Below are 23,043 nucleotides of genomic sequence, written 5' to 3'. Positions count from 1 at the left end.
CTCTTTTGGTCGAAAATTAGCCGAGATTTTCCAGCGGGTGGTCGCCACTCACCATCCAGAGATACCTTAATTGAATTAATTGTGACTTTTCCAACGGACCTGCACACGTTTTAATTCTCTAATACTAACTGACACCTCCAACAAAAGAATCGTTTAATGCCCAATGCAACGGCCCAGGGTCGTGTAAACACACCCTTAAGACCTGTCAACCGCGCTGACATCCATTGTCATCGCCAGTTAAACATCCAACAGTCGGCCAAGCAAACATGAGACTTGTACTGTGACCGACTGCATTTTAATGAACGAATTTTTACCAGTCACGCTCCTTCGTGGGTGGTTGCCGTACCATGGGTGGTACCACTGCTCAATGAAAGCGTCTCGGAGAAGAGGTGGCGCTATTACGGCGGAATGTACAATGTCGCTTTACTACCGCCATTGTTCTGCCGTCGAGAGTCACAAATTGAGGGTGCTACAGTGTTAAATGGACGAAGAACGTCTTAATAAATGGACGCGATTAGTGGGACGGTACGCCACTGGCTTGTGTCGTCCAGTTATTAAATCGTCAAGCTTTAACGAGGCGCACAGAGACTCTTTTGTATCGAGATTCTCACCTCGTGTCAGATATGAGAGGACCAGTTGTTCTCGTCGAATTTTTGTGCGAGAGTGAGGTTAAACGGCACGCCACTGGCTTACGTCAAGCGGTAATTAAAACGTCAAATTCCTAATGATTTTACATTTTTATTGAAGGATTTTAAAAACACAGTTACATGACATGACGGTGCATATTCCATTATATCCCTAAAGAATCTGTACACAAGAGTGGCTTTTTTACATCACTACATTTATAAATATTACCTAATATTTACATTAAACGGGCATTTATTTGTACAGTCAATAACAATAAGTGTACACCTAATGTACAGTCTACGGTTTATGCAAGTTGCGTCAGGTCTGCCAACTGTCCATTGCACTGGCGATTATTGCGACAACTGGGGCAAGGGACGAGACACCCTGCATGATACACCACACTCTTTACAGGAACGGGACGAGGAAAATTCGACTATCATGATTAAGTACAATCACAGTGTCACTACCACGCCCTCGTCTGCAGGGGCAAGTAAGTCCCACATTGCTGCTGGTAGTTGCCTTGTTGCCGGTAGGCCATGGCGAGGCTGCCGTTGCCCATGCACTGGGCCTGCTGCTGGGGCTGGCAGACGGGGGACTGCTGCGTGCGGGAGGTGTCCGACGAGGTGGCCGACGCCGAGGTCTGGGTGCCCCCGGAGCCCGCGGAGCACGGCTTGCCGTCCTTCACCAGGACCGGGACGGCCACTCTGCGAGGAGAGCTCGACGACTGCAAAACAACAACAACAACGATAACGGAAGAGATCGTGATGATTCGGTAATTTTGTGTTTTGGGCCGTGGCGCCCCCCGCGCGAAGCCTCGTCGATAAAACGAGCGACGGCCTGCAGACCTCTTGAAAACACGCTCGTTTCAAGTGGCCACGTCACGACCCTCGCCCTTCGCTCGAAACCCGTCACTCCTGAACTGTACGCACAGGGTCACCTCTCCCGTTTTTGCCCAATTCCGTGTGTGTTTTATTGATTGATGGACGCGTCCTCGTCAATTTGTTTCCATTGTCAGCTCATTACCAACAACAACAAATTGATTCGGACGTCGCGATTCGTGATGGAGAGGTCGGAAAAAATACCACAAAAAATACACTGCAAGATGGCGTGATCCAGCTCGCGACAGATCACTCAATCATCGTTAATTCAATCAGATATTAACGTCTCTTCATTCGTCAGCTTCCGACGGAAGTTGATGTTTGTTTTATTGGAGCCTGTCATACGCGAATTATGGCCGGCTGATGGAGCGTGGCCCCGGAAATTCGACCAATTTACCAACAGCATTTCGCTCGGATTGTTTCGGGGTTTGCCCCCGGGGCTTACCTTTCATTCTCAGGGCTGGGACTCGAGCCTTACGGTGACCGCATCTCACGATAACAATTTTCTTTTGTAGCGGCACGGTCACGGTGACTCATTCACATAGGAACCGTCCTCGAACCAAAACCATTTTTGATCTTTGACATGCATACTTTTATTTCGAAATCATTTGTACTGATTTCATTAAAATAGAAATTGTGAAGGTTTTTTCAGATTTGTCTTAATGCTTCCAATTATCGACGAATTCGAGTAGATTTTTTGCGCTATTTGCGCAATTAACGGTGGACACGGTCGACCTTCTTCCATTCATCCGGCTCATCATTAATGAAATGTTTACCTTCCACGGCACTCATTAACGTCTCGAAAGGAAAGTTGCGTATCCACGGCAAACACGACTACCTTTTTGTTTGTTTTTCCGAAAATAAAATATTCGAATGGGAACTCCGGGACGAACGGTAGCCGGAGCACCGGAGATGCCGGACAGGTGCGCTCGATCAATATTGATGCAGCGGCGGCCATGTTGTCCCAAGACGTCGTCGTCGTGGTTGACGGTCGCGATTAACGGCGTCGACGAGCCCCAGGTGGAGAACAAACAAGGCCGCAATCAGGCGAGAAAGTCCGGAATGCCGGAGGAGACGTCCGAGCCGGAGCAACTGTTGGGCAAATACGGGCCACGTCACCTACACGGACAGTTCCTACCTCTCTCGGTAAATACCATCGTAAAGTAAATAAAGCCATTCGAAAGCCTCATTTCAGGTTGTCTTATTAAGTCACGTTCAAATGCGGACAATCAGCGGATAAACACGACGGATTGACAGCCATTATTCCGGAAATTTCGTAACGTGCGGGGCTTCCGCAAGGCGATTCAGAACCGCAAACAATTCCAAGTTCACAGTGACGACTGACAAGCCAAGAACAACAAGATCGTGTCTGATACGGGAAGAAACAAAAACAATACAAGTAGAACTGAGATAATTTTTTTCCTCCAGGTAAAATCACCCAAATCCCAAAATCCCATTTGGTCTGCGCTTTGAGACCCGTCGAAGGGTGAACGTCCCATTTTTGTTGTGATAGGATTAATCCAGCGCTTACCTGGTTGTGTTGGTTTTGTTCGGCCATCGCCTTCTCTTTGGCTTGTCTTTTGCACTTGTACCGGTGGTTCTGGAACCAGATTTTCACCTGCAACAACACAATTATAAAATCGCTAATCAAACACGGCGAACAGCGCTTTCTCCGCATTTTAAACCAGTAGCCAGCAGAGTGTGTCAACAACGTGAAGAGTTCTTGATTAGGAAGCTGGGAGTCCGTCGCGAGTGTTTAGACATTAATTACTCCTTGTGAACGCTGATGGCCACTCGTGCAAGACGCGAACATGTGTGCCGCGCTCCCGGACCTTTCACGGGCCTCATATCTTATTCTTTTTGAGAGAGGAGGAGCGCGTCGGAGAGGTTTTAGGTCTTTGCAGGTGGACACGCGATATTTTGTTGTTTTGGTTCCTGGTGACCATCTCCCCGAGGGTGCAAGGAGTGAATTGTAAATGGAGAAATGGAGGAACGCCCAGCTTGTTTCTTTCAATTGAGTTTAGTAGAGACGATTTTGTTGCCAGAAATTAATTTATCGACGTGTAGATTTCAGAAGCTGTGACTTTCACAAAGCCGATTTGCTAACTTTGTGCGTTCTTGTACAAGATGGAGACGAGTCTAAATAATATAATGAAAAACTTTCACTGAAAAAAGAAATATTCCCTTCAAGAGTATCAGCAAACAAAACAAAAATTCATGCGACGTACGATGGAACTCTCTACGATGAAATTTTTAGCAGTGTTGAAAAAATTTTGCGTAGTAAATTAGGTTTATTGTGACGTCAAATTCGAAGCGCATTTGGCAACAGTCTTAGGTACACTAAAAAATTAAATCCTTTACAAAGAACTTAGTAAATGTTAAAAATATTGTAACTGTCAGATTTTGATATTGTACTTTCCAAGATATGAACTGTCAAAGTCACGTCTTTGATGGAATCGTCAGTTAAAAATGCTACAAGTCAATTTGATTTTATGAAAAATATTTTTAATACACGTTCTAATCTGTGGAAAATCAAAACTTGGAGTATAATTTCCAAATCAGGTAGAAAAATATTTGGATATTACATCATCTGATGTCAGCTTAGTCTCGTAAAGGACAAAGCGTCATGTACTAATTTATGTGATGTACTGCTTTATGTCTCACTCTAACAGATGGTGCAATACAGATCTATTAAAAGTTTTGACAGTTAATAAATAGATCGTTGAGTTTTATTGATGGAACTATTAATGTGATAAATTAAGGATGTTTATGAAATTAATTCTAAGGGACAGGAAATAACCAGTGAAATATCGTGATGTTAATTTCATTTGTAAGAAATTAATTGTGTGGCGGTCCTCACGACACAAACTTAGGTCCATTTTTATTCAATAAAAATACTGCCAACTGTGAACTTGAAAGATTGACCGCGCTTATTTTAGAAAATTAATCAACAAATGTCAAATGATTTTTGTGTCTTGATTTAGACATCAGCTTTGCCAAAAGTATCACCAACCTATCAAAAATAGTCATAACCTTTTATAGTCATCGGTATGATCTTTCTGTATTGTAAAAAGAGAAAGCTTCAGGGCGTGAGACGCATTAATGAGGCTTTACTTTCCTTACCACCCCTATAGTACTATTAGTACGAGCAAATTTTCGTTTGGATTGGACCTGATCAGTCGTATTTGGAACACCGAAAATGACTTCTTTTAGCGACAAAATTTTAAAAATACAAAAAAATCCTGCTCGAGTGACAGTTTTTGATGAATTTATGTCTTGGTGTTAGGAGGGATTCTTTTAGGTAGGTAAATCACGTTTACAATCACTTGAAGAGTGGTTTCGTGGCAGCAAGGAAATCATTTTCAACAATTCCTTTAGTTATTAATACTTTACCTTGGATTTGTATCTTTAAAATAAACGTTCTTCTTTTGAATACCGTTTCTAACCTCAAAATTCACGAGACGCAAACCTTGCGAATCAGGTTACGACATAATTTTGTGAATACCTACAAAATGTGGCAACGAACATAAAATATGGCAATTGAGAACATTTTTACGTCTCATCCATCCTGAACAGCTAAATTCAATGTTGGCCAAACTTTAGTACCTAACTGTGCAGTTAATTTAATGCATGATTGGATTTTTGCTGAAAGTGTACTCACATCTAGAGTGTCCTAGTAACAGAAATGTCATTTGTGTCACAGTATGCAATGGAGGTTATCAGACCTTTGATGATAATTTGTTTGCACGGAGAAGTGTTTTACATTATCAACCCAACAAGTTATTAATAATTAGATATGGAGCAGAATTTTGTGCAATTCTTATTTATAAAAATGAAAAACAACACGATTCAGCATTAGATAATTCGTCACAAATGACGTAAAGGACTTGTCAAAATTTGAGATTTTCATTTGTTTTAAATTACATACTCATACTACCATAAATAAAAAATTGAAATACCTACCTGTTTTCGTGATTAGTAACTTTATCACTAGTGCCAACCTAACGGCAATTCAGGTCTATAGGTACTGGATGAGCTTTGGACATACTTTACAGTTCGTTATATGTAATTGAGTTCATTATTATTCATTTTATCATTATATTCTAGTTCCGGAACGAAAAATGGTAGGTCAATGCGATTTGCAGCAGTCGATTTCTTGGACTTTTCTGGTCACATTGAATGATTTTCAAGCCAAAATTCGGCTTCGTTGGAGTTTTACGAACCGGAATATGAGACGATGTCGTTTTCCGAAGAATCCACCTTGCCGTTGACAGAAAAATTAATAAAAAAATCACCGGAACGAGGAGCAAAAATCTGATCCCGGATTCTTGTTTAGAATAGTCAAATTGACAAAATAGCCAGATTTAAACTGAATTGGACGACCTTAGAAATTTCATAAATTTCACGACTGAAACCCTTAAAAAAATTTCGTTTTTTAAAAAAGTCTTCAGATTGACCTGAAACTTTAGTTTTTAAGTAATTGGACCCTTCTGAATTCATTTCTGCCGTCAGATTGGAGGTTACTCTTTTGGTTTATTCGTAGCAACGGGATATCCGGTTCCGATAAAACGTTTCTTCAAATCAGAGCTTTCTAGTTCCGGAACGAAAACTGATAGGTCAATGCGGTTTACAGCAGTCGATTTCTTGGACTTTTTTGGTCGCATTGAATAATTTTCAAGCCAAAATTCGGCTTCGTTGAAGTTTTACGAACCGGAATATGAGATGATGTCGTTTTCCGAAGAATCCACTTTGCCGTTGACAAAAAAATTAATAAAAAAATCACCGGGACGAGGAGCAAAAATTTGAGCCCGGATTCTTGTTTAGAATAGTCAAATTGACAAAATAGCCAGATTTCAACTGAATGGGACGACCTTAGAAATTTCATAAATTTCACGACTGAAACCCTTAAAAAAAATTTCGATTTTTAAAAAAGTCTTCAGATTGACCTGAAACTTCGGTTTTTAAGTAATTGGACCCTTCTGAATACATTTCTGCCGTCAGATTAGACGTTACTCTTTTGGTTTATTCGTAGCAACCCGATATTCGGTTCCGATAAAACGTTTCTTCAAATCAGAGCTTTCTAGTTCCGGAACGAAAAATGGTAGCTCAATGCGGTTTGCAGCAGTAGATTTCTTGGACTTTTTTAGTCACATTGAATGATTTTCAAGCCAAAATTCGGCTTCGTTGAAGTTTTCGGAACCGGAATATGAGACGATGTCGTTTTCCGAACAATCCACCTTGCCGTTGACAAAAAAATTAATAAAAAAATCACCGGAACGAGGAGCAAAAATCTGAGCCCGGATTCTAGTTTAGAATAGTCAAATTGACAAAATAGCCAGGTGTATATTATTATGCTATTCATTATTATCCGTCGACTAAACGAACGGAAGTTTGACCGATTTACCTTTTAGTACTTTCGGGTTTATATGGTTGGCAGCATCGATTTTTGTCTGCATCAAGTAGGTACACTCACCCATTTTGGTTTGTTTGACAATTATGTTTTCAATTTATCTGGATTTCGTATTTACAAGACCTCATTTGACGTTTTGAAGTTTGCCACCTCCATGCTGTCATTAGTTTGCCACTTTGACAGCCAATCGGGGCCCGGTCGAAGTTATAAAAATGAAATTTTTGACATGTTTGTGTTCGATTTTACCTCGTCTGCTCCCTCCACGTGTCAAACGATTAATTTGCAAACCCCTCGCTCTAGCGGCTTATCCATTCGGCCTCATAACTGTTATTATTTCTTAAACGGTGGTTAATTACCATAATCCGGGTTTAATAGCGCCGCGATCCGGACAAACAGGGGCACGCCTCTTATTAATCCGGGATTACGTCGCTCGAACTGTCAACACATTACGCCCTGCGCCCCATCACCTGGCCCGTGTGAACCGATTCCCGATAAAAAATATTCCTCCGGCACGCCCCATCCAACCTAATCGCAATAAAAACCGTCCCCAATTTAATTATAAGAATCTCGACAAGGAACCGTCCCTGTTGAGATCGCTCGTCGTTAGCGCGGGTAATTGAGGGTTGATGTGGGTGCGATGTGCATCCGCCCCGATGGGCGCATTCACCGCCGAACCGACAAGTGCTCCGCTCCCGAAACCTCACGTATGATCCCGTAATTGGAAAAGAATTTATTCTTTCATGGGCGACGAGGGTCGGCCGCTCTCGCATTTACTTTTTCCGTTTACACCGAGCGGCCCCACAAAACAAAATTTCGTTTTGAACGTCCCCCATTTGCGGCCGCGCAACGTACCAGATAGCAGATTCCAGATAAATTCGCTGCATCAGTTGGCAACCATGACACTTCTTGCGCGTCGGGGTAGCTCCCCCGGCCGGTGTTTTATGTGCGTGTAGCAAATTGGGGACGTCGCTCTATATACATACATGATTGCGTTACAATCACCCCCGGGGCTATTTCTAAACAGCCAGTTACTAGCAAACCGAATTACCGCAGACGATGGGGTGGTTTTCATCGACCAGACTTTCGAGAGCGCATTGTGGAAACCAGCTGTCGCCATTGCACCGAAAAATTCGGAGTCGGGGGCATGCGCGTCAACGATTAATTGCAATTTAATTACGCCGGATCCGTGATTAAATTAGTGCGGGAGGTGGGCCGAGTGCCAAGCCGCCCCCCGGTGGCGGTGAAGGTTTGTTTATTCTGTTTGTTGCCGTCGCAAAAATAGAGCCACTTTCTACAAGTTGAAGGGGATTCTAGGCTTTTGGGAAAATTCTGCCGTACTTCGTCGCAGCGATTTGAACAGATTTCAACTGAAATTCAAGTAGAAAACAAAAGATCATTTGAAAGTTGTTCGTTTAGTTGTAGTAGGTATGTGCTGTTGGCAAAAACTGGTCTAAATAAAAGAAATGGTGGTAGTTGTAAAAAAATTATAGGCGAACAAAAGTCGATTCATTTTTCCATTTGCTTTTTCTTTTTTCCGCCGAAAAAGCCATTTGCAAAATTTATTGTGCTGCAGAACTTATTCTCGACGGTGCTCTCTGTACCACTGGAAGAGTCGAGCAAAAACACGAAATCCACTTAAAAATTTTAAATGAAAATAATAATTATTATAAAACTTATAAAATATTTATAAATCAAGATGGGTAGTTGGTTGCAAAAAAAACGGGAAATGAAAATTTTCCTAATGTAAATTTGGATTTGTCCATTTGTCAATTAATTGTCTGCTTGACAATACTTGTCAAATAATTTTTAAAAATGTCATTGAATTTTAACCATAATTCTAACCTATCTCTCGTAAGAAGGTTTCACACTATGAAAAAATTATAAAAATGTGTCAATTTTATTCTGACAGTTCCCGTTTTTTTTTGCAACCAACTGTAACACAACTGTACAACACAATGAGTAAGTTATCGGTAGCAGCTGCCCAAAAGAAAGACCCCAGATGATTTTTTTAAATTTCACCTCAAAGTAGGCGTTGAAGAGCCGATTATGAACGCACCACGGATTACAGATTACGAATCAGCTCTTTAAAGCTAACCTCACTTTTTGCGTTGTTTGTGTTTTTACTCTGCAAACGGGCGAGTAGCGTGTTCACAATCGACTCTTCAACGTCAACTTTGAGGATAAATTTAAATGGAACACCCGGTATGTTTGACAGTTATTGCAATTGCATTTATATGCTTTAAATTGGTGTTTTACATAAAAATTCTTCCGATTTCATCCCCATATGCGATCTCAATTGACGTTTTTGATATTTGACGTTTTGACAGATTTGTCCTTAAAACACAACTTACACTAGGTATGCAATTTAGTAATATTTACACTAGAGACTGGACGGTTAGTGATGATCCCAGGATAGGAAGTCATTTAAAAAAACATATGAACTGTCAAAAACAAATCGTGGTTGTTAGGTTGGTTAGTTCATTAGTTCTTTTCACATTACTGGTTGGCATCCATAATTTTTCGAATTATTCATATTTAAATTTGAATTTTACGAAACTGTGCCAGAGAATATGTATGTACCTGATTTGTGACAATTGTTTCTGAATAATTCATAAAAGATGATTGGTCAACTATGATTTGTGATTCTTATACCACAAGGGATGTTCCATCCATAATTAATCATACAAAGTGTTCCAAAATTATTGTGGAATTGTAGGGTGCTTGGATCGGAAAAAATAGTTTGCCACCTTTCGACGATAAGGTCCCGCACTACACTACATCAAACAACATCCAAGCCGCTGGTAAGTGTCAAAAATCATTTCTGTCATTCATTATCTGTTGTCAATAAGTATTAAAAAATTCACAAGAAAGTGAAATGATGCCTCAGGTTTACCCAACGAAAAGGAAAACTAGTCAAAACACTTTATTATTCCAAAGAGTTGTAATTGGTTTAAAACCATTACAAACTGATTTTGTTAATATTGTTTGGTTGATAAACCTAACCTCTCTTATACCTGTGATTTTGACGGTTCTTGATAGTTGGTACCACTTTTTTAATATGCGTCAAAATTCAAAAGACTCGAATTGTCAAAACCTACTACGCTACCACAACCATTTTGGAACTCTTTGTATCTTTAACAGAATCCGACTCGGAAATCTAAAGTTATTGTTAATTTTCTTCTGATTCTAACCACGAAACAGATTACTTTATTTTGGTTGCCATTGTTTAGGTACTTTTATTGTGTGTTTTCAGATTATCACCTTTATTTGAACGTTTGCTTTACAGAATTTAAAACGACACCATTTCCTAATTGCTACATTTCGCTTTCAAAGTGTTTAAAATCAAAACATAATCTAGATTTATTTTGTTACTATCCTTGACGTTAAGTATACTTCAGAGAGAAAATTTTATAATCGAGCACAGTCAAAACAAACATTTCATTCTCAATTTCATTTTGACAATCTTGAAGAAGCTTTCTGATCAGCTGATTGGCCAGATCTTTTACTTTTAGACAAAATTGATACAACTGAACTGGGACGTCCTACATTTACCAGATTTGCCAGCCTGATCACTGAATTGTCACCTTTTTATTTTTTTAAATAGTATAAGTATTAAAAAACAAGTTTCATAAGACCAGCCTTAAAGCACGAATTCAAGTTTTAAAAACGAGTGGCGTACCCACGAGTTATTTTAAAGAATGAGTGCTTCAAGGTCTTATGAAAGGAGTTTTTTATACTATTTTTTGTAATTTGCTTTTTTATGCCGTTTTTAAACAAACATTTTTGCTTTAGTCAATTTAGGAATTTTTGTGGCGGTTGGTAGTGTCTTAATTTTAAAGGTGAAAAATTTGATCTAGTCGCCTTTTGTTTTATCCAAATTCTGTCATAAAACACGAATATGGAAGATAATCTTGTACACGCCCCCTGAAATATGTAAAATTGCTAAAAATACGTTGAAATTTTTCCACTGGACACTTCCTGTTCCTGACACATTTTGTGTTTTAAACTGACATATACATGACAAGATAATTCCGCAAACAAGCTTTACCAACCTAAAAATGTTCGTAAAATGTTCCGTGAATTAATGACTATAATAATGACATCGCATCAGATGATGGCGTCGCGTTCGTTAATATGTCTATTAAAGAATCAAAATGGAGGCAAAAAGTCTTTGATTCTTTCTGTAGCTGGTAGAAGTAAATGTTAAAGTACTTACTTTTGAACGTTGAACCACAGTAGACCCAATCTCTTTATGTCTTAATTTTCCAATAAACCTGTGTTATTTATTTGTTATTTGATTTTTTCTTTCATTAAGTAACCAAAACCTAAATCATAAAATTTCCAAAAGTACTTTTGCCGTAGCTTTCAGAAAATTATTACCAAGAGAATAAAAGCAAACTCTTATTAGCGCTTGATTAGTTTAAACAACTTCAGTTTTCTTCAGTTGCTCTTTATACAGATAAAACACATTCGACCATCCCTAAAACAACAAAACCACCACACAGTAGCGGTTCTAAACTTGATCCCTGTGGTACACCGAATTTGAAAAATAATTTGCCTTGAGGCAAACAACTAAAAAACTTGACGGCTTTAGAAATGTAGTACACTGGGTTTAGTAGTTTAGGACTGTAGATTTAAAATGATAAAAATAGATTAAACCAGAGCATTTGGAACTAAGAAGAGTTATCCCGAAATACCTAAATAAAAGCCCTGAGATTTCAAAAGCAGGACACGGCGTTGCTCACTCCAAATCATCGACAACAAAGTGGTTTAAAAAAAATTTCTAACGGTTTAAAAAAATGATAGCCAGTAGCAACCCCAGATTTGAGCCTCACAGAACACCGATGAGGTGTCCTAATCGCAACAACTCCACCTTCTCAGGACAATTCGTTCCAGATTCGCGCTCTTAACTTGGCACACTCTGCACATAGGTACGTGGGGACTCACCTGGGTGGGTGTGAGGTGGATGAGGGAGGCCAGATGCTCGCGCTCAGGGGCTGACAGATACTTCTGCTGCTTGAACCTCCTCTCCAGCTCGTAGACCTGCAACATCGTCGCCGTTGAGAAACTGGAGGCGACACCGGAATCGGACGTTTCCGCGTCGGGAATTTTTCCCATTGTCGCGACCCACCGACGGCAATATAATATTTTAACTCCCGATGGAATCTATAGTTTGATAGGCCACTAGAGGCGGGCGAGGGGTGGGGACGCCGCACGACAACTTGGCCTACCTGTGCTTGCGTGAAGAGGACCCGCCTCTTCCGCCGCTGAGCCAAGGGGAACTGCATGGGCTTGGAGTCGGGCATGGCGCATGCCCCCAGACCAGGCATGCCCGTGTTCAGACCGTGACCCATGTTCGCCGACGCCGCAGAACTGCCCATCAGGCGGGATACTGCAAAACAAAAATTCGGACATTGGGACAAAGAAAAATTATTCACAAAAAAAATGTCACAATTAAATTTTTTCGGTTTGGGCAAAATTCACTTTTGGCAACTTGGATCCGTTCTAAAGATGCCTCCGAACGATTTTTTCCAACTAAATTGTATCCATTCTTGTAGCAAAATATCACAACATTTTCGTACATAACCTCAAAATATTGTTTTATAAATCTTCATAAAAAGAATGCAGCTTCCACCTTCCAAAGAGCTTTTTAGTTTAAAGCGTTTACAAAATGTTCCTGTTTCGGTATAAATTGCTTCCAATACTGAAGCAAAAGATCAGGAAAATGTACAAAATTTTATTTCTCAATAATCACCAAACACACTTTTCCTTTTGATTCTTGATGTTGCTCAAATGCTTTCCTGTTCTTAGAAAAAATCTTTCTTAGCGCAGTTTTGATAAAATAGAACAATTAATTTTGTCCCGCATTTTTAGCATCACGTTCTTGTAATTGCAATTTATTGGAAGAATGTATCTAAATAAAGACCTAGTTTTTAAAATTCTCTTTAACTAATATCACTTTGCAACGATCTGTTTGAAGTGGAGGAAGACTTTCGGGACATTATTTACTCTTCTGCAAATTTTGATTGATGGAGCATCACGGGATTAAAATCGCACCCTCCCCAACCGCAACCCCTGGAACTCAGACCTCACCAAGTGATATTCCCTCAGGTATTTGCTCAAAAGTAATAAGAACCATTGTTGCTGCCTGGTTGAGTCGATTCATTAAATAAAAAATATCGGAGATCATGAGAAATATATTTCTTTCAATGAACGTGAAGGGGAAGGTTTTTAAATAAAGAAACGAGAGGCGACAAAGTTAATTGTCTTTGTTGGAAGGAGAGGACAATGAAAAAAATAATGTGCGCTTTATATGAGGAATTTTTTTCTTGTGATTAATTGGATAATGTTTTTAGGACGTGTACTTAAGCTAGACAGATGAGAATACATTTCTTAAAAATAAAATACCATCATTCTTGTTAAAAATAAGAAAGAAGCTGTGACGATTAACCGAAAGAACGATTTTTTGAGAAAGTAAGTAAGAAATGAGTAATATTCAAGAAGACACAAAGGAATTATTTCCTTTGTAAAATTTTAAAGATTCTATTTTTTAAAACAAGGAAAAACTGAATAAAATTAGGAAATTAACTAAAGTTGTCTTCTAATTTCACCGACTTTTATTTAGATATTATCTGTTGAGACAGTTTGGTTGGGAGGGAAGAAAGAAAGGCACAAATAAAACCATCGTCTTTCTTCTATTTCTGCTTTTATTTTAGATTGGAAAAGTTATTTTCCGGGAAAAAAATGACAGAAGATTGAATTCTGAAAAATGACAAAATATGACATTGAACAAAATTACCGTTTTAAATAAATAATAATAATAAATCAAATTTCAAGTTTTTCTTTTAGAGATAACCTAGTTGAATCAACAGACATTAATAATTTAATAATAATAACTTTGTCTTTGATGGAATAAAACAAGAGGAAAAAAACATAAATAAAATCTTCGCCTTCATAAATAAGACACAAAGCAAAAGCAATGTTGAACATTTTTGAAAAAGTGCCAAGGTAGAATCTAATTAGGATTTTTATTTTTTTATTTTTATTTTAGAAGAATTTAAGAAAAATGTTAAAATTAGACCGCGACAAAAGTATTGACAGAACATTCGATTCTGACAAATGACAAAAATGAGGTTAGAAAAATTTTTATTTGGTAAAGGAAAAGATTCGATTTAAAAAAAGTACATATTTATTTTCTCCTTACAAATTACAAAAACCTTTATTAAAAACCTGTCATTAATGAACCTCTGTTTTTCTATTTATTACCACAATATGCTACAGAGCGGCAAAAATGAAATATAATATGCCTAAGCCTCAGCCATAATACCGAATAAGTGATTATTCTCTACTAACCACAAAGACATTATAATATGTTTCAAAATCAAAAATCCACCACATGTTGAATTATGTTGGTAGAAAAAAGAAATCCCTAGAATAAGTTTCATTTTGTTTGGGTTGGCTCAACCTCCCGCCAAAATTTGGCATTGAACTGTTGAGTTTATTTACGTAACACAAAGTAATTATTATGCCCAAAAAGGTGGTAGCTTTTGAGTGAAATAATAAAATTAGAATAAAAAAACATGATGAACTACGACCAAAACGACTGTCCAACAGTTTTTTTTCATAACCTCACTTTTTTCTGACACTTGCAGACACACTAAAAAACAAAAGTTGGCGACGTTGTCGGTTGTATTTTCGAGGTAGAATGCAGTGTTGGTGGATTTTTGATTTTGAAACAAATTATAAGTAGGGTTTTTATTTTTTTTATTTTAGAAAAAATTTAAGAAAAATGTTAAAATTGGACCGCGACAAAAGTATTGACAGAACATTCGATTCTGACAAATGAAGAAAAAATTTTATTTGGTAAATGAAAAGATTCGATTTAAAATAAATACATATTTACAAATTACAAAAACCTTTATTAAAAACCTGTCATTAATGGACTTACATAACCTCTGTTTTTCTATTTAGTACAATGAGGGACATGGAATCCTGGGCAGTCTGCTATTGTCATTTGAAAAAGTGTCAATGTAAATGCACCTTTACTGTCATTATGATTGATATTTTCAAAAAAACTGTCAAATTAACTTAAGCTTGGTTATGAGTAGCTAAGGTATGGTTTAGAAATTTTGACAACTGAATGACACATCTGCCCAGTTTTCCGTGTCCCCAATAGTACCACAATATGCTACAGAGCGGCAAAAATGAAATATAATATGTATATTCAAATTCCACAGAACTCTTGATATACATTCTTTTAGAGACACTTTGTAGGAGGAAGGCAATTTTCTTGATAAAATATCTTTGATGTTGCAGGAGGAGAAATGTTTGATGTGTGTGATTTTGATTTTGATTGGCGTGATTTTGATCCAAAAGGAGAAGTGAAGAAAGCAAAAAATCGACGTTTCACTTGTGTGAGAAGCCTCTTCAAGAGGGTGAAAGAGAGTAGGTACAGTAACTCAAAGCCACAATTCACACGCCAGACAGAAGTCTTTGATATTTTTGACAAACGAAAAAAAGTAGGTGTTCAATTCCTACGTGCTTTTATTTCTTCCTTTTTGAGAAAGTTGAGTCATTCAGAATCTCAAAGATTTCGACTCTGATATGGCCATGCAAGAGACTGGAAACTAATTATCTGGGAAAAACTATTGCATTTCTGTTCTATTCAGACCAGAATGACAAATGGCGGTTTCCAACCATTAAAGAACTCGAAGATTTATCCACTCGGTGTCAAAAAATGTCGACTTTTCTTCAAGACGACAAAACAAGATCAGTTTTTAAAAGATTTCTAATTTTCTCTGCGAGATGGTTCAACTTGCGCAATTTCTTTCTGGCAGAGATCGAACCTGCAGGTCTCTCCTGCGAGGAAGAACCGTCGCTCGCCATCACTGTGTGCACATTTCACAAGACGTGTAGGCAAACAGTGCCTCTGGAAGCAATAACTCGCATCAGAGTGGGCTGTTGAAAATACACAAACGTACACGTACGTAGGTATACACTTACACCATCCATGCCATGGCAAATAGTGTATATATGCATGGATGTGCTATTAGGATAGCAGTAACTAACTGACAGCCCAGCAAATACACTAAGCTCGGCGTGTTGACAGAGCACTTCAAATCCAATGACAATACAGTAGCTGTCGAGGGGGCGCGGGACGGGCCCGAACGGGGCCTCGGCTGTGTTAATTACGGTCCGGTCGGGAGGAGAAACTGGATTTGTTCAATTAAAGAGCGTGTGAAAGTATCAATCGCGGGCGGCGAGGTGCGTCGAATTCGACGCTATTTGCACACCCCTCCGGATCGATTTTACAAAGAATGTGCGTGCCTTGAATAAATATTTATTCTGGAAATGCCCCTGTGTCCATTTCATAAATAGAAGAGGGAAGAGGGACTGCCTTGGATAAATATGGGCTGGCGGTGGCACACAAGACGGCAGATGATGCGTTTTCGATTTTTTTCGAGGTTATGTCGGATGATGACATTGTCCGACTGTCAAACTGACGTGGGATTTTGACAACACTAATTTGGCATCACTTCAGATTTTGACGCGAGTGCACAATTCTAACCTCACAATCGGTTTGTTCTCGAAACTGCGCCGAACCCCTTAACCTTGAGAAGTGAGATTTCGCCGCCCCTTGCTCGACATCCCTCTAATATGCCGTAACACGATCATGAACAACATTACACGGATATCGGTATGCAAACAGGAAGCGGAAGATGATTGATGTCGACGCGGCGGGATCCGCCGGAGGAAATACGGGTCCCGCTGGAACCCAATCCCGGTAAATCCGTTCCTACGCTGCGTTTCCACCGCCTCCGGGTCAACATCTTAATTGGTCAATAAAACCGAAGAAGTTACACATTCACGCACACATCTCGGCTCGGGTTACGCACCGCAAGGGCGCTAATACCCCCGCATTCTGGCACGGCACGACCCAGATCGCGTTACCAAAGCCCCACATTTCACCACCATTAGACATTCCGGGGTTTGAGTGGCGGGATCGATTACCCCATATCACTTACGACGCAAATTCAGAAATTGTAATGACGCCGCTTCAGAAATACCAGGCGATACCACTTGAATGACACGGACGGTACTCACTTGCGAATCGGGGGTCCGCCGCCGAGCTTTGGTACCATCCGGAGGAGTAGTGGGGCGTGAGGCCCAGATTTTCGGAGACGGGACAGTACTGGCCGCCTCCGAATTGGCCCATCACGGGGTAGCTGCCGTTCATGCTGCAGCCGCCGCTGCCTGAAGTTGCGCCGCCGGCGCCGGGGGAGTTGATGCTGCTGCCGCTGGAGGTGGATCTGTGAAAGGTGAGTGCTTTCTGTTAGAATTAAATTGCCCATTGTTCAGATTCAAATGCGTTGTCGTTTCTTGTTCACCAATTATCTTCAGAATGAGAGACAAATGAATTCGTATGTGGATTAGAAAATTACATGATTTCTATTGTTAAGGTGTACAACGAGTCAAGATATAATAATTTATTCTTCTACAAAGAATTCCAACGCTACAGAATTGTACATTAAAATAAATTTAACACTTAAATAGGAAAAAAATACGTACTGTCAAAATATTAATTAAAAAACTGATGATACTCTTTGTTGATGATTTGGTGTAAGTAACGTGAAAAGTTTTTCTTGAAAAATTGAAAGTTATAGAAATGCTTGATAATTTAATATAATATTGAATAATTCATTTTTTTTAAGTGACTAAATAGTTGTGAGGTTTTTTCATGTTGGCATTGTAAAAGTTGGTCATTCTGTTTGACAATAGACATACGCGTCCGCGCTTTGAACAAATTATTTCCTAGGATTTAGGGATATTCGTTACTAGGTTGCCAAAAATTTGGTTAGGTTGGAGGCTATGTGGTTTCTGCTGACAAACAAAAGATATCCTAACCATGTGAAAAATGTAAGGCAGCGAATTCCTTGTAACAGTTGCAAATTGCAAATTTCTGACTAACTGATAGAGGTTTTTTCGTTTCACAATCAATTTTGGTTTCCGGCGGCGTATTTAGTTGGACTTGCGCAAAGAATTTCTCAGTTGATATTAACCAACCTTAGGCATTCAAAATTACTTTTGAAAATTCTAGTTACCTACATGCAACTTGAAAAACGTAATTTCCCTAAAAGTTCTAATCCTAGGAATTCATTTCTTGTTGACATTACTGTATACTCCTTGTGCATCTAGGAGGCAATGGAAGTGTGACTGCACCTATCGCTTTCTCACCAGAAAAGTTACTAGCCGTTGACAAATGACAGTAACGACACGAGCCTGAGCGACTGTCCCCCGCTTCTAACCTTAAAATGATACGCTTTTGCTCAGAATTTGTTGATTGTTGATAAATTGCACTGACAGTACAAATTAATTAACAACAAACACTAGATGCGGGTCTTTAACCAGGGTTGCCATACTAAAATCAGCTTTCCATAGCCGCCTAAAATGCTTATTTATAATGAATTAAGTATAAGAGTAAGTATATTTAGCAAACGGATAAAAGTAAGTGATTAGAGAAACTGTTGGTAATGATATCCACCTAGCTGCAAATAACATTGAACTTTTCTATTTACAAATGTTTATTATTGTAGCAAATTAATGAACAATAAATGTCAAAATGATTTGTGTACGCCATTGGCGTGATTTAAACGTCAAATTTGTCAAAGTTACATTTCAAAAGAATTATCAACTTATCAAGAATAGTCACACTTTTTAAAGGCACCTGGTAGAAACAGGAAGAAACGAGAAAATAATAATTAAAAGAACAAATTACTTTTAAAATTGAATGGAAAAGATTCTAAGATATGTAGTAAATTCTTCACCTTGTTAAACATACTTTTTATCATGTTTGTTTAACTAACTAAGTGACAGTTTGCGGCAATGACACTCATTATTTCATTTTTTTTTAATTCTGAGCGGTAGATTGTTTGTAAAAGAATAATCAGAATAATATTTTTAAATTTCCGCTGACTGATGACCTTAAAGTAACGAGAATGGTAATTATAATTGTTGACTTATTAAAATATAAATGTTAAACTTGTAAAAAAAAAGATTGAAGACGAAACTTGTGTTGTTATTAGTCCTGCACGCTATACTATACATTGTCAAAAAAGCATACAAAATATAAAACATATATAAAGTTTTCTAAAAAAATATGTACCTATTTGCTGTCATAATTTTGGCTGTTTTCTTTCCGGACACGCTTTGTTTTATCGGTTATTTCTGGACCAGTTCTCACTGTTATTTTATATTTATATGTTACACAATAAAAAAACGAATAAGGAGGGAGTAAGGTAACTACAAAAAACATGTAAACTGTCAATGTTAACTAGGTATTAAAAAACAACAGGAATTTAAAAAAAAAATGAAACAGTCAAAATATGTTAAATTACGAAGAAATTGAGATCGTAACAGAGAAAACTTACTAAGTACTCGTAACATATTCTTTAATGTGCCTAATTATTTTGAAAAATAATGGTTTTATTTAGCTACCTGTAGGTAACGGGTGTTCAAATGAAAAGTTCATCAAGTTGGCTTTGACTTTTTGATGAAAGAAGATAGAGCAAAAAAGGAATGATGCCTTCTTTGACAGATGCCAGTTATGTTTTGCGAATGTAACGTGTTTTTTTTTAAGTTGAGTTTCGTTTTCTGTAGAGAATTATAATAAATCAACTGCTTTCACAAGTAAACAATATTCGCTTTTTCTATCTCGCAATCTAACCTAAAATTTTGTATTTTAGACATCGCTGCGAATTTCGTCAAATTAAGAGGTTTTGTAGGTATTCAATGTTACCAAACATGTAGCCAGAGACATGTCCTGCTCAAATTATAAACCTTTTTGATAACCTGGCAGTCACATTACATGTAAAATAAATTTAGCCAAAAATGTCACTTCTTAACGTGGTCCTAACCTAAGTTTTTTCGTTGATCTTCTAAGACATACTTCACGATGTCGTGAAAAATTCAAAGGCTACTTGATGAACTTTTCAATTGAACCCGCGATATTGGTCTCGTTGGAATCACAATCAACTTTTATTACTTATTCAAATGGTAAGATAGGTGCTTACCTACTTAAGATTTTTTTTGCAGAAAGTTCCAAATTGTCTTATTAAAAAAAAAATATGCAAATTTGGGTAAATTTCGGGAAATAAAAAATGATAGGTATGTATCTTTAAAAAATCTATTAAATAATAAAAAAAAGATCCATAAAACAATTGAATTACATACCTACTTACATATTAATAGTACCGAGTGATTTTTAATATTTCACATCTAGCCGCCTGACTTCAATACAGGTAAGCATGGCTAGCTAGATGCTAGATGTTAGTATTAATCCTTCATAATAGTTTCAGACAGTAGATAGGTATGTGCATAACATGTATAAGGTTACCGTCGGTAACAGTTTTTGTTTTTTATGTTATTACTTATTAGGTTTGCTGATCAGTTACCGAAAAAATTATATCTTTTATTTCCTTTATCTTCATAAAAATATACAGGGTGTAACAGAAAAAACTGCATTTATTTTAACTCGTAATAAGACTCATCTACTACAACTTTTCTAAATATTTTTTTTTCGAAAACAAATTCTGACGGGTTTTAAAAATTAATCTAAATTTACTAAAGATTTGTTTATAATAAAGAAACAAAACAAACAGCAGTAATAAAAAAAACAAACGAAAGTGAAACCATTTTTATTTATCAAATGCAATACGAAGGGAATAAAAACATTCAGTTTTTACGATTCCCGTTTAAAAAAGTTTTCAGATTTATAAAATTGCAATCAACGTGAACGGCACGTCAAAATAAAGGGGGGACAAATGGCAATTCAATTTTGCAAATTCCAAGAAACTTTATTTAGAAAAGTTGTTGTAATTGATGAGTACTATTACCAGTTAAAATAAATGCACTTATTTTTGTTACACCCTGTAGAATGGTTTTATATTTTCTCTTTTTAAAAAGTTATTTATTAATTAATTTTTTTTTTCTCAGGTAATTTCTTAAAAGCAAATATTAAAAAATGCCATAAAAATTTAGAAATTAATTAAAAAATAATAATTAATAATTAATTTTGACTTCTCATTTTTTTTTACGAGTATATTTTAACTCATCTGTTAGGTAGGTAACGTATATTTAATATTAATCACTGTAGGTATCTCAAATTTTCAATATTTTTCCGTCGCATCGGAATCTAAAGAATGTCTAAAAAATTTGTCCTTTTTGGTAGATGTATTTTATTTGTTTTTATTTTGGGGTTTTAGCCATTTAGGGTTTGGTTTTTTCACAATAACTTTTAAATATCTACCCGACACACACAGTAATAGGTATTTCCTTCTAACAGAAAATTTCAATAATCATTTTAACCGAATAAAAAAATCTTTGCCGATAAAAAAGTGAAAAAAAAAACAATAAATCTGTTTTTTTTAACAGATGAAATAATCAGTAACTAACTATACCTTAGTAATATAAAATACCTATTTAAAAATGTGATAACAAATTCATTTCCGCATTTAATAACGGTAGGTAGATACACAGGGTGATTTATAAAATTTAAAAATAAAAAATAATTAAGTAGGTATGTGGGTTGAATTTGACATTTATTCTTCAATTTAATTTGTACTCACGGAATTTTGTCGATGTACATATCTGTCGAAACAAACACCCTGTAGGTAGGTACATATATTTAATTTGTGAAAATCCGGTAAACAGAGATATGGGAAAAGCGCGTCTCACACCGAAGATGCTTGAACCGAAACGTCGGTCAGTTTGCACGTTCGTACCTGTAGGGCGACGGGGGATTGGCCGCCAACTCCAACTTCCTGTAGGACTCTTCGATGGGACTGAGTATGTCCGTGACGCTGAAAGGTGTCGAATGGTGCAACTGCTGCAGATGGCTCAAGACTTGGGGTCCTCCTTGATGATGATGCTTGGGGCTCAAGCTCATAGCCAGCTCGACCCCATTGAGCTCGGGCAACAACCCGTGGAGGTCGCCCCGGTCCGACACCACGGGCCCTTCCCCGTAGCTGCCACCTGCAGACATGGACTCCAGGACCACGGAGCGGCACTCACCCCCGAACCGCACTCCCGCCCGTCATCGGTCGCGCTCGATTATGCACCGGAAGAAGTACAAGAGGCCGACGCGTTCTTGACTTCCGGTCGATCCGATATCCGAATTCAATAAACAAACTGACTAACTATATAAATAAATCAGCGATCGAGCGCTATAGCACTCTTTAGAGCACTCTTGATGTAAGACTCTTTAACGGCGAAGTGCGCTTAACTTGCCTAAGCGTACTCTTAGAGTGTCCTCAAAGTGTACATGGCACTTCTGTCGGGCCCCGCTGCATTCTGGGTACTCGAAGCGGAAGGTGGGCGGGGCCGGAGGTCTCGCGGCCAATCGCGCGAGGCCGCACCTTCGCTTGTTTTCACCAGGGAATCACCCTCTTACGGGTCGGCGTTGTAACGTTCTTTCGCCGGAGATTTTCGCACGATTGCCAACCTTACGGCGTCGGGGCGTTGGGACGGGTGGGGGCGGTGCCGCGGCCGAAGGGGCCAGAGAGGGGCCGCTCTCCACTCCGACATTGTATATTTATATCGTTTTATTGGGCATATTGATTTGGGTTGGAGCACACTTTTTCTCGCCGTTTTGATTCACGCGCTCCAAGACTTCCACGGAAACCGATGCTGGAAGAGGTCGAGGACGGAGATCTACTCGACTCGGACGGATGTAAAAGCTAAAACTGCAAAAAATAACCGGACCCGCTTTTATGGAGTCCGTAAAGATAACGGCGATTTTCCGATGCTTCGTTGATAAGAGTCAGCAACTAGTTTCACGAGGAAAGATTCGAATGAAAATGAAAAAAAATAATCACTGGGGTTAAATTGGAAAAGTTACATCTGATACCACCACTTCGCGAAATTTCATGGAAATTATTCAATTAAAATAATTTCAAATATACTTAGTTCTCGTGCTTCTGCTCCAGAGGAGAAATGAAATTCCAAGGGTAAACAGATGAAATACATATTTTCAGCCTCGCTAAGAACTATTACGTAACTGAAGAACAAAGAAAATTGTATCTATTAGATTTTTTAAATTACACGAGCTCCAAGACGTGAATTCTTTTTTTT

At 38.2% G+C, this 23,043-nt stretch overlaps 1 protein-coding gene across 1 annotated transcript; it reads right to left on the bottom strand.

Annotated features, from left to right (window-relative positions):
* Positions 1 to 718: 718 nt before the first annotated feature.
* scro (scarecrow) lies at positions 719 to 22,233 on the bottom strand. The gene is made up of 6 exons (XM_069038374.1): positions 21,696 to 22,233; positions 17,020 to 17,225; positions 12,147 to 12,307; positions 11,863 to 11,958; positions 3,037 to 3,123; positions 719 to 1,351 (listed from the first exon to the last, which is right to left on the bottom strand). Exons 1-6 carry the CDS (start codon positions 21,953 to 21,955, stop codon positions 1,091 to 1,093), a joined length of 1,071 nt encoding a protein of 356 aa, XP_068894475.1. The 5' UTR covers positions 21,956 to 22,233; the 3' UTR covers positions 719 to 1,090.
* Between the last annotated feature and the right edge of the window lie 810 nt (positions 22,234 to 23,043).

Source organism: Tenebrio molitor, chromosome 2 (assembly GCF_963966145.1).
Source record: "Tenebrio molitor chromosome 2, icTenMoli1.1, whole genome shotgun sequence".
Taxonomy (NCBI): Eukaryota; Metazoa; Arthropoda; class Insecta; order Coleoptera; family Tenebrionidae; genus Tenebrio; species Tenebrio molitor.
This window is presented reverse-complemented; position numbering and strand designations above follow the sequence as displayed.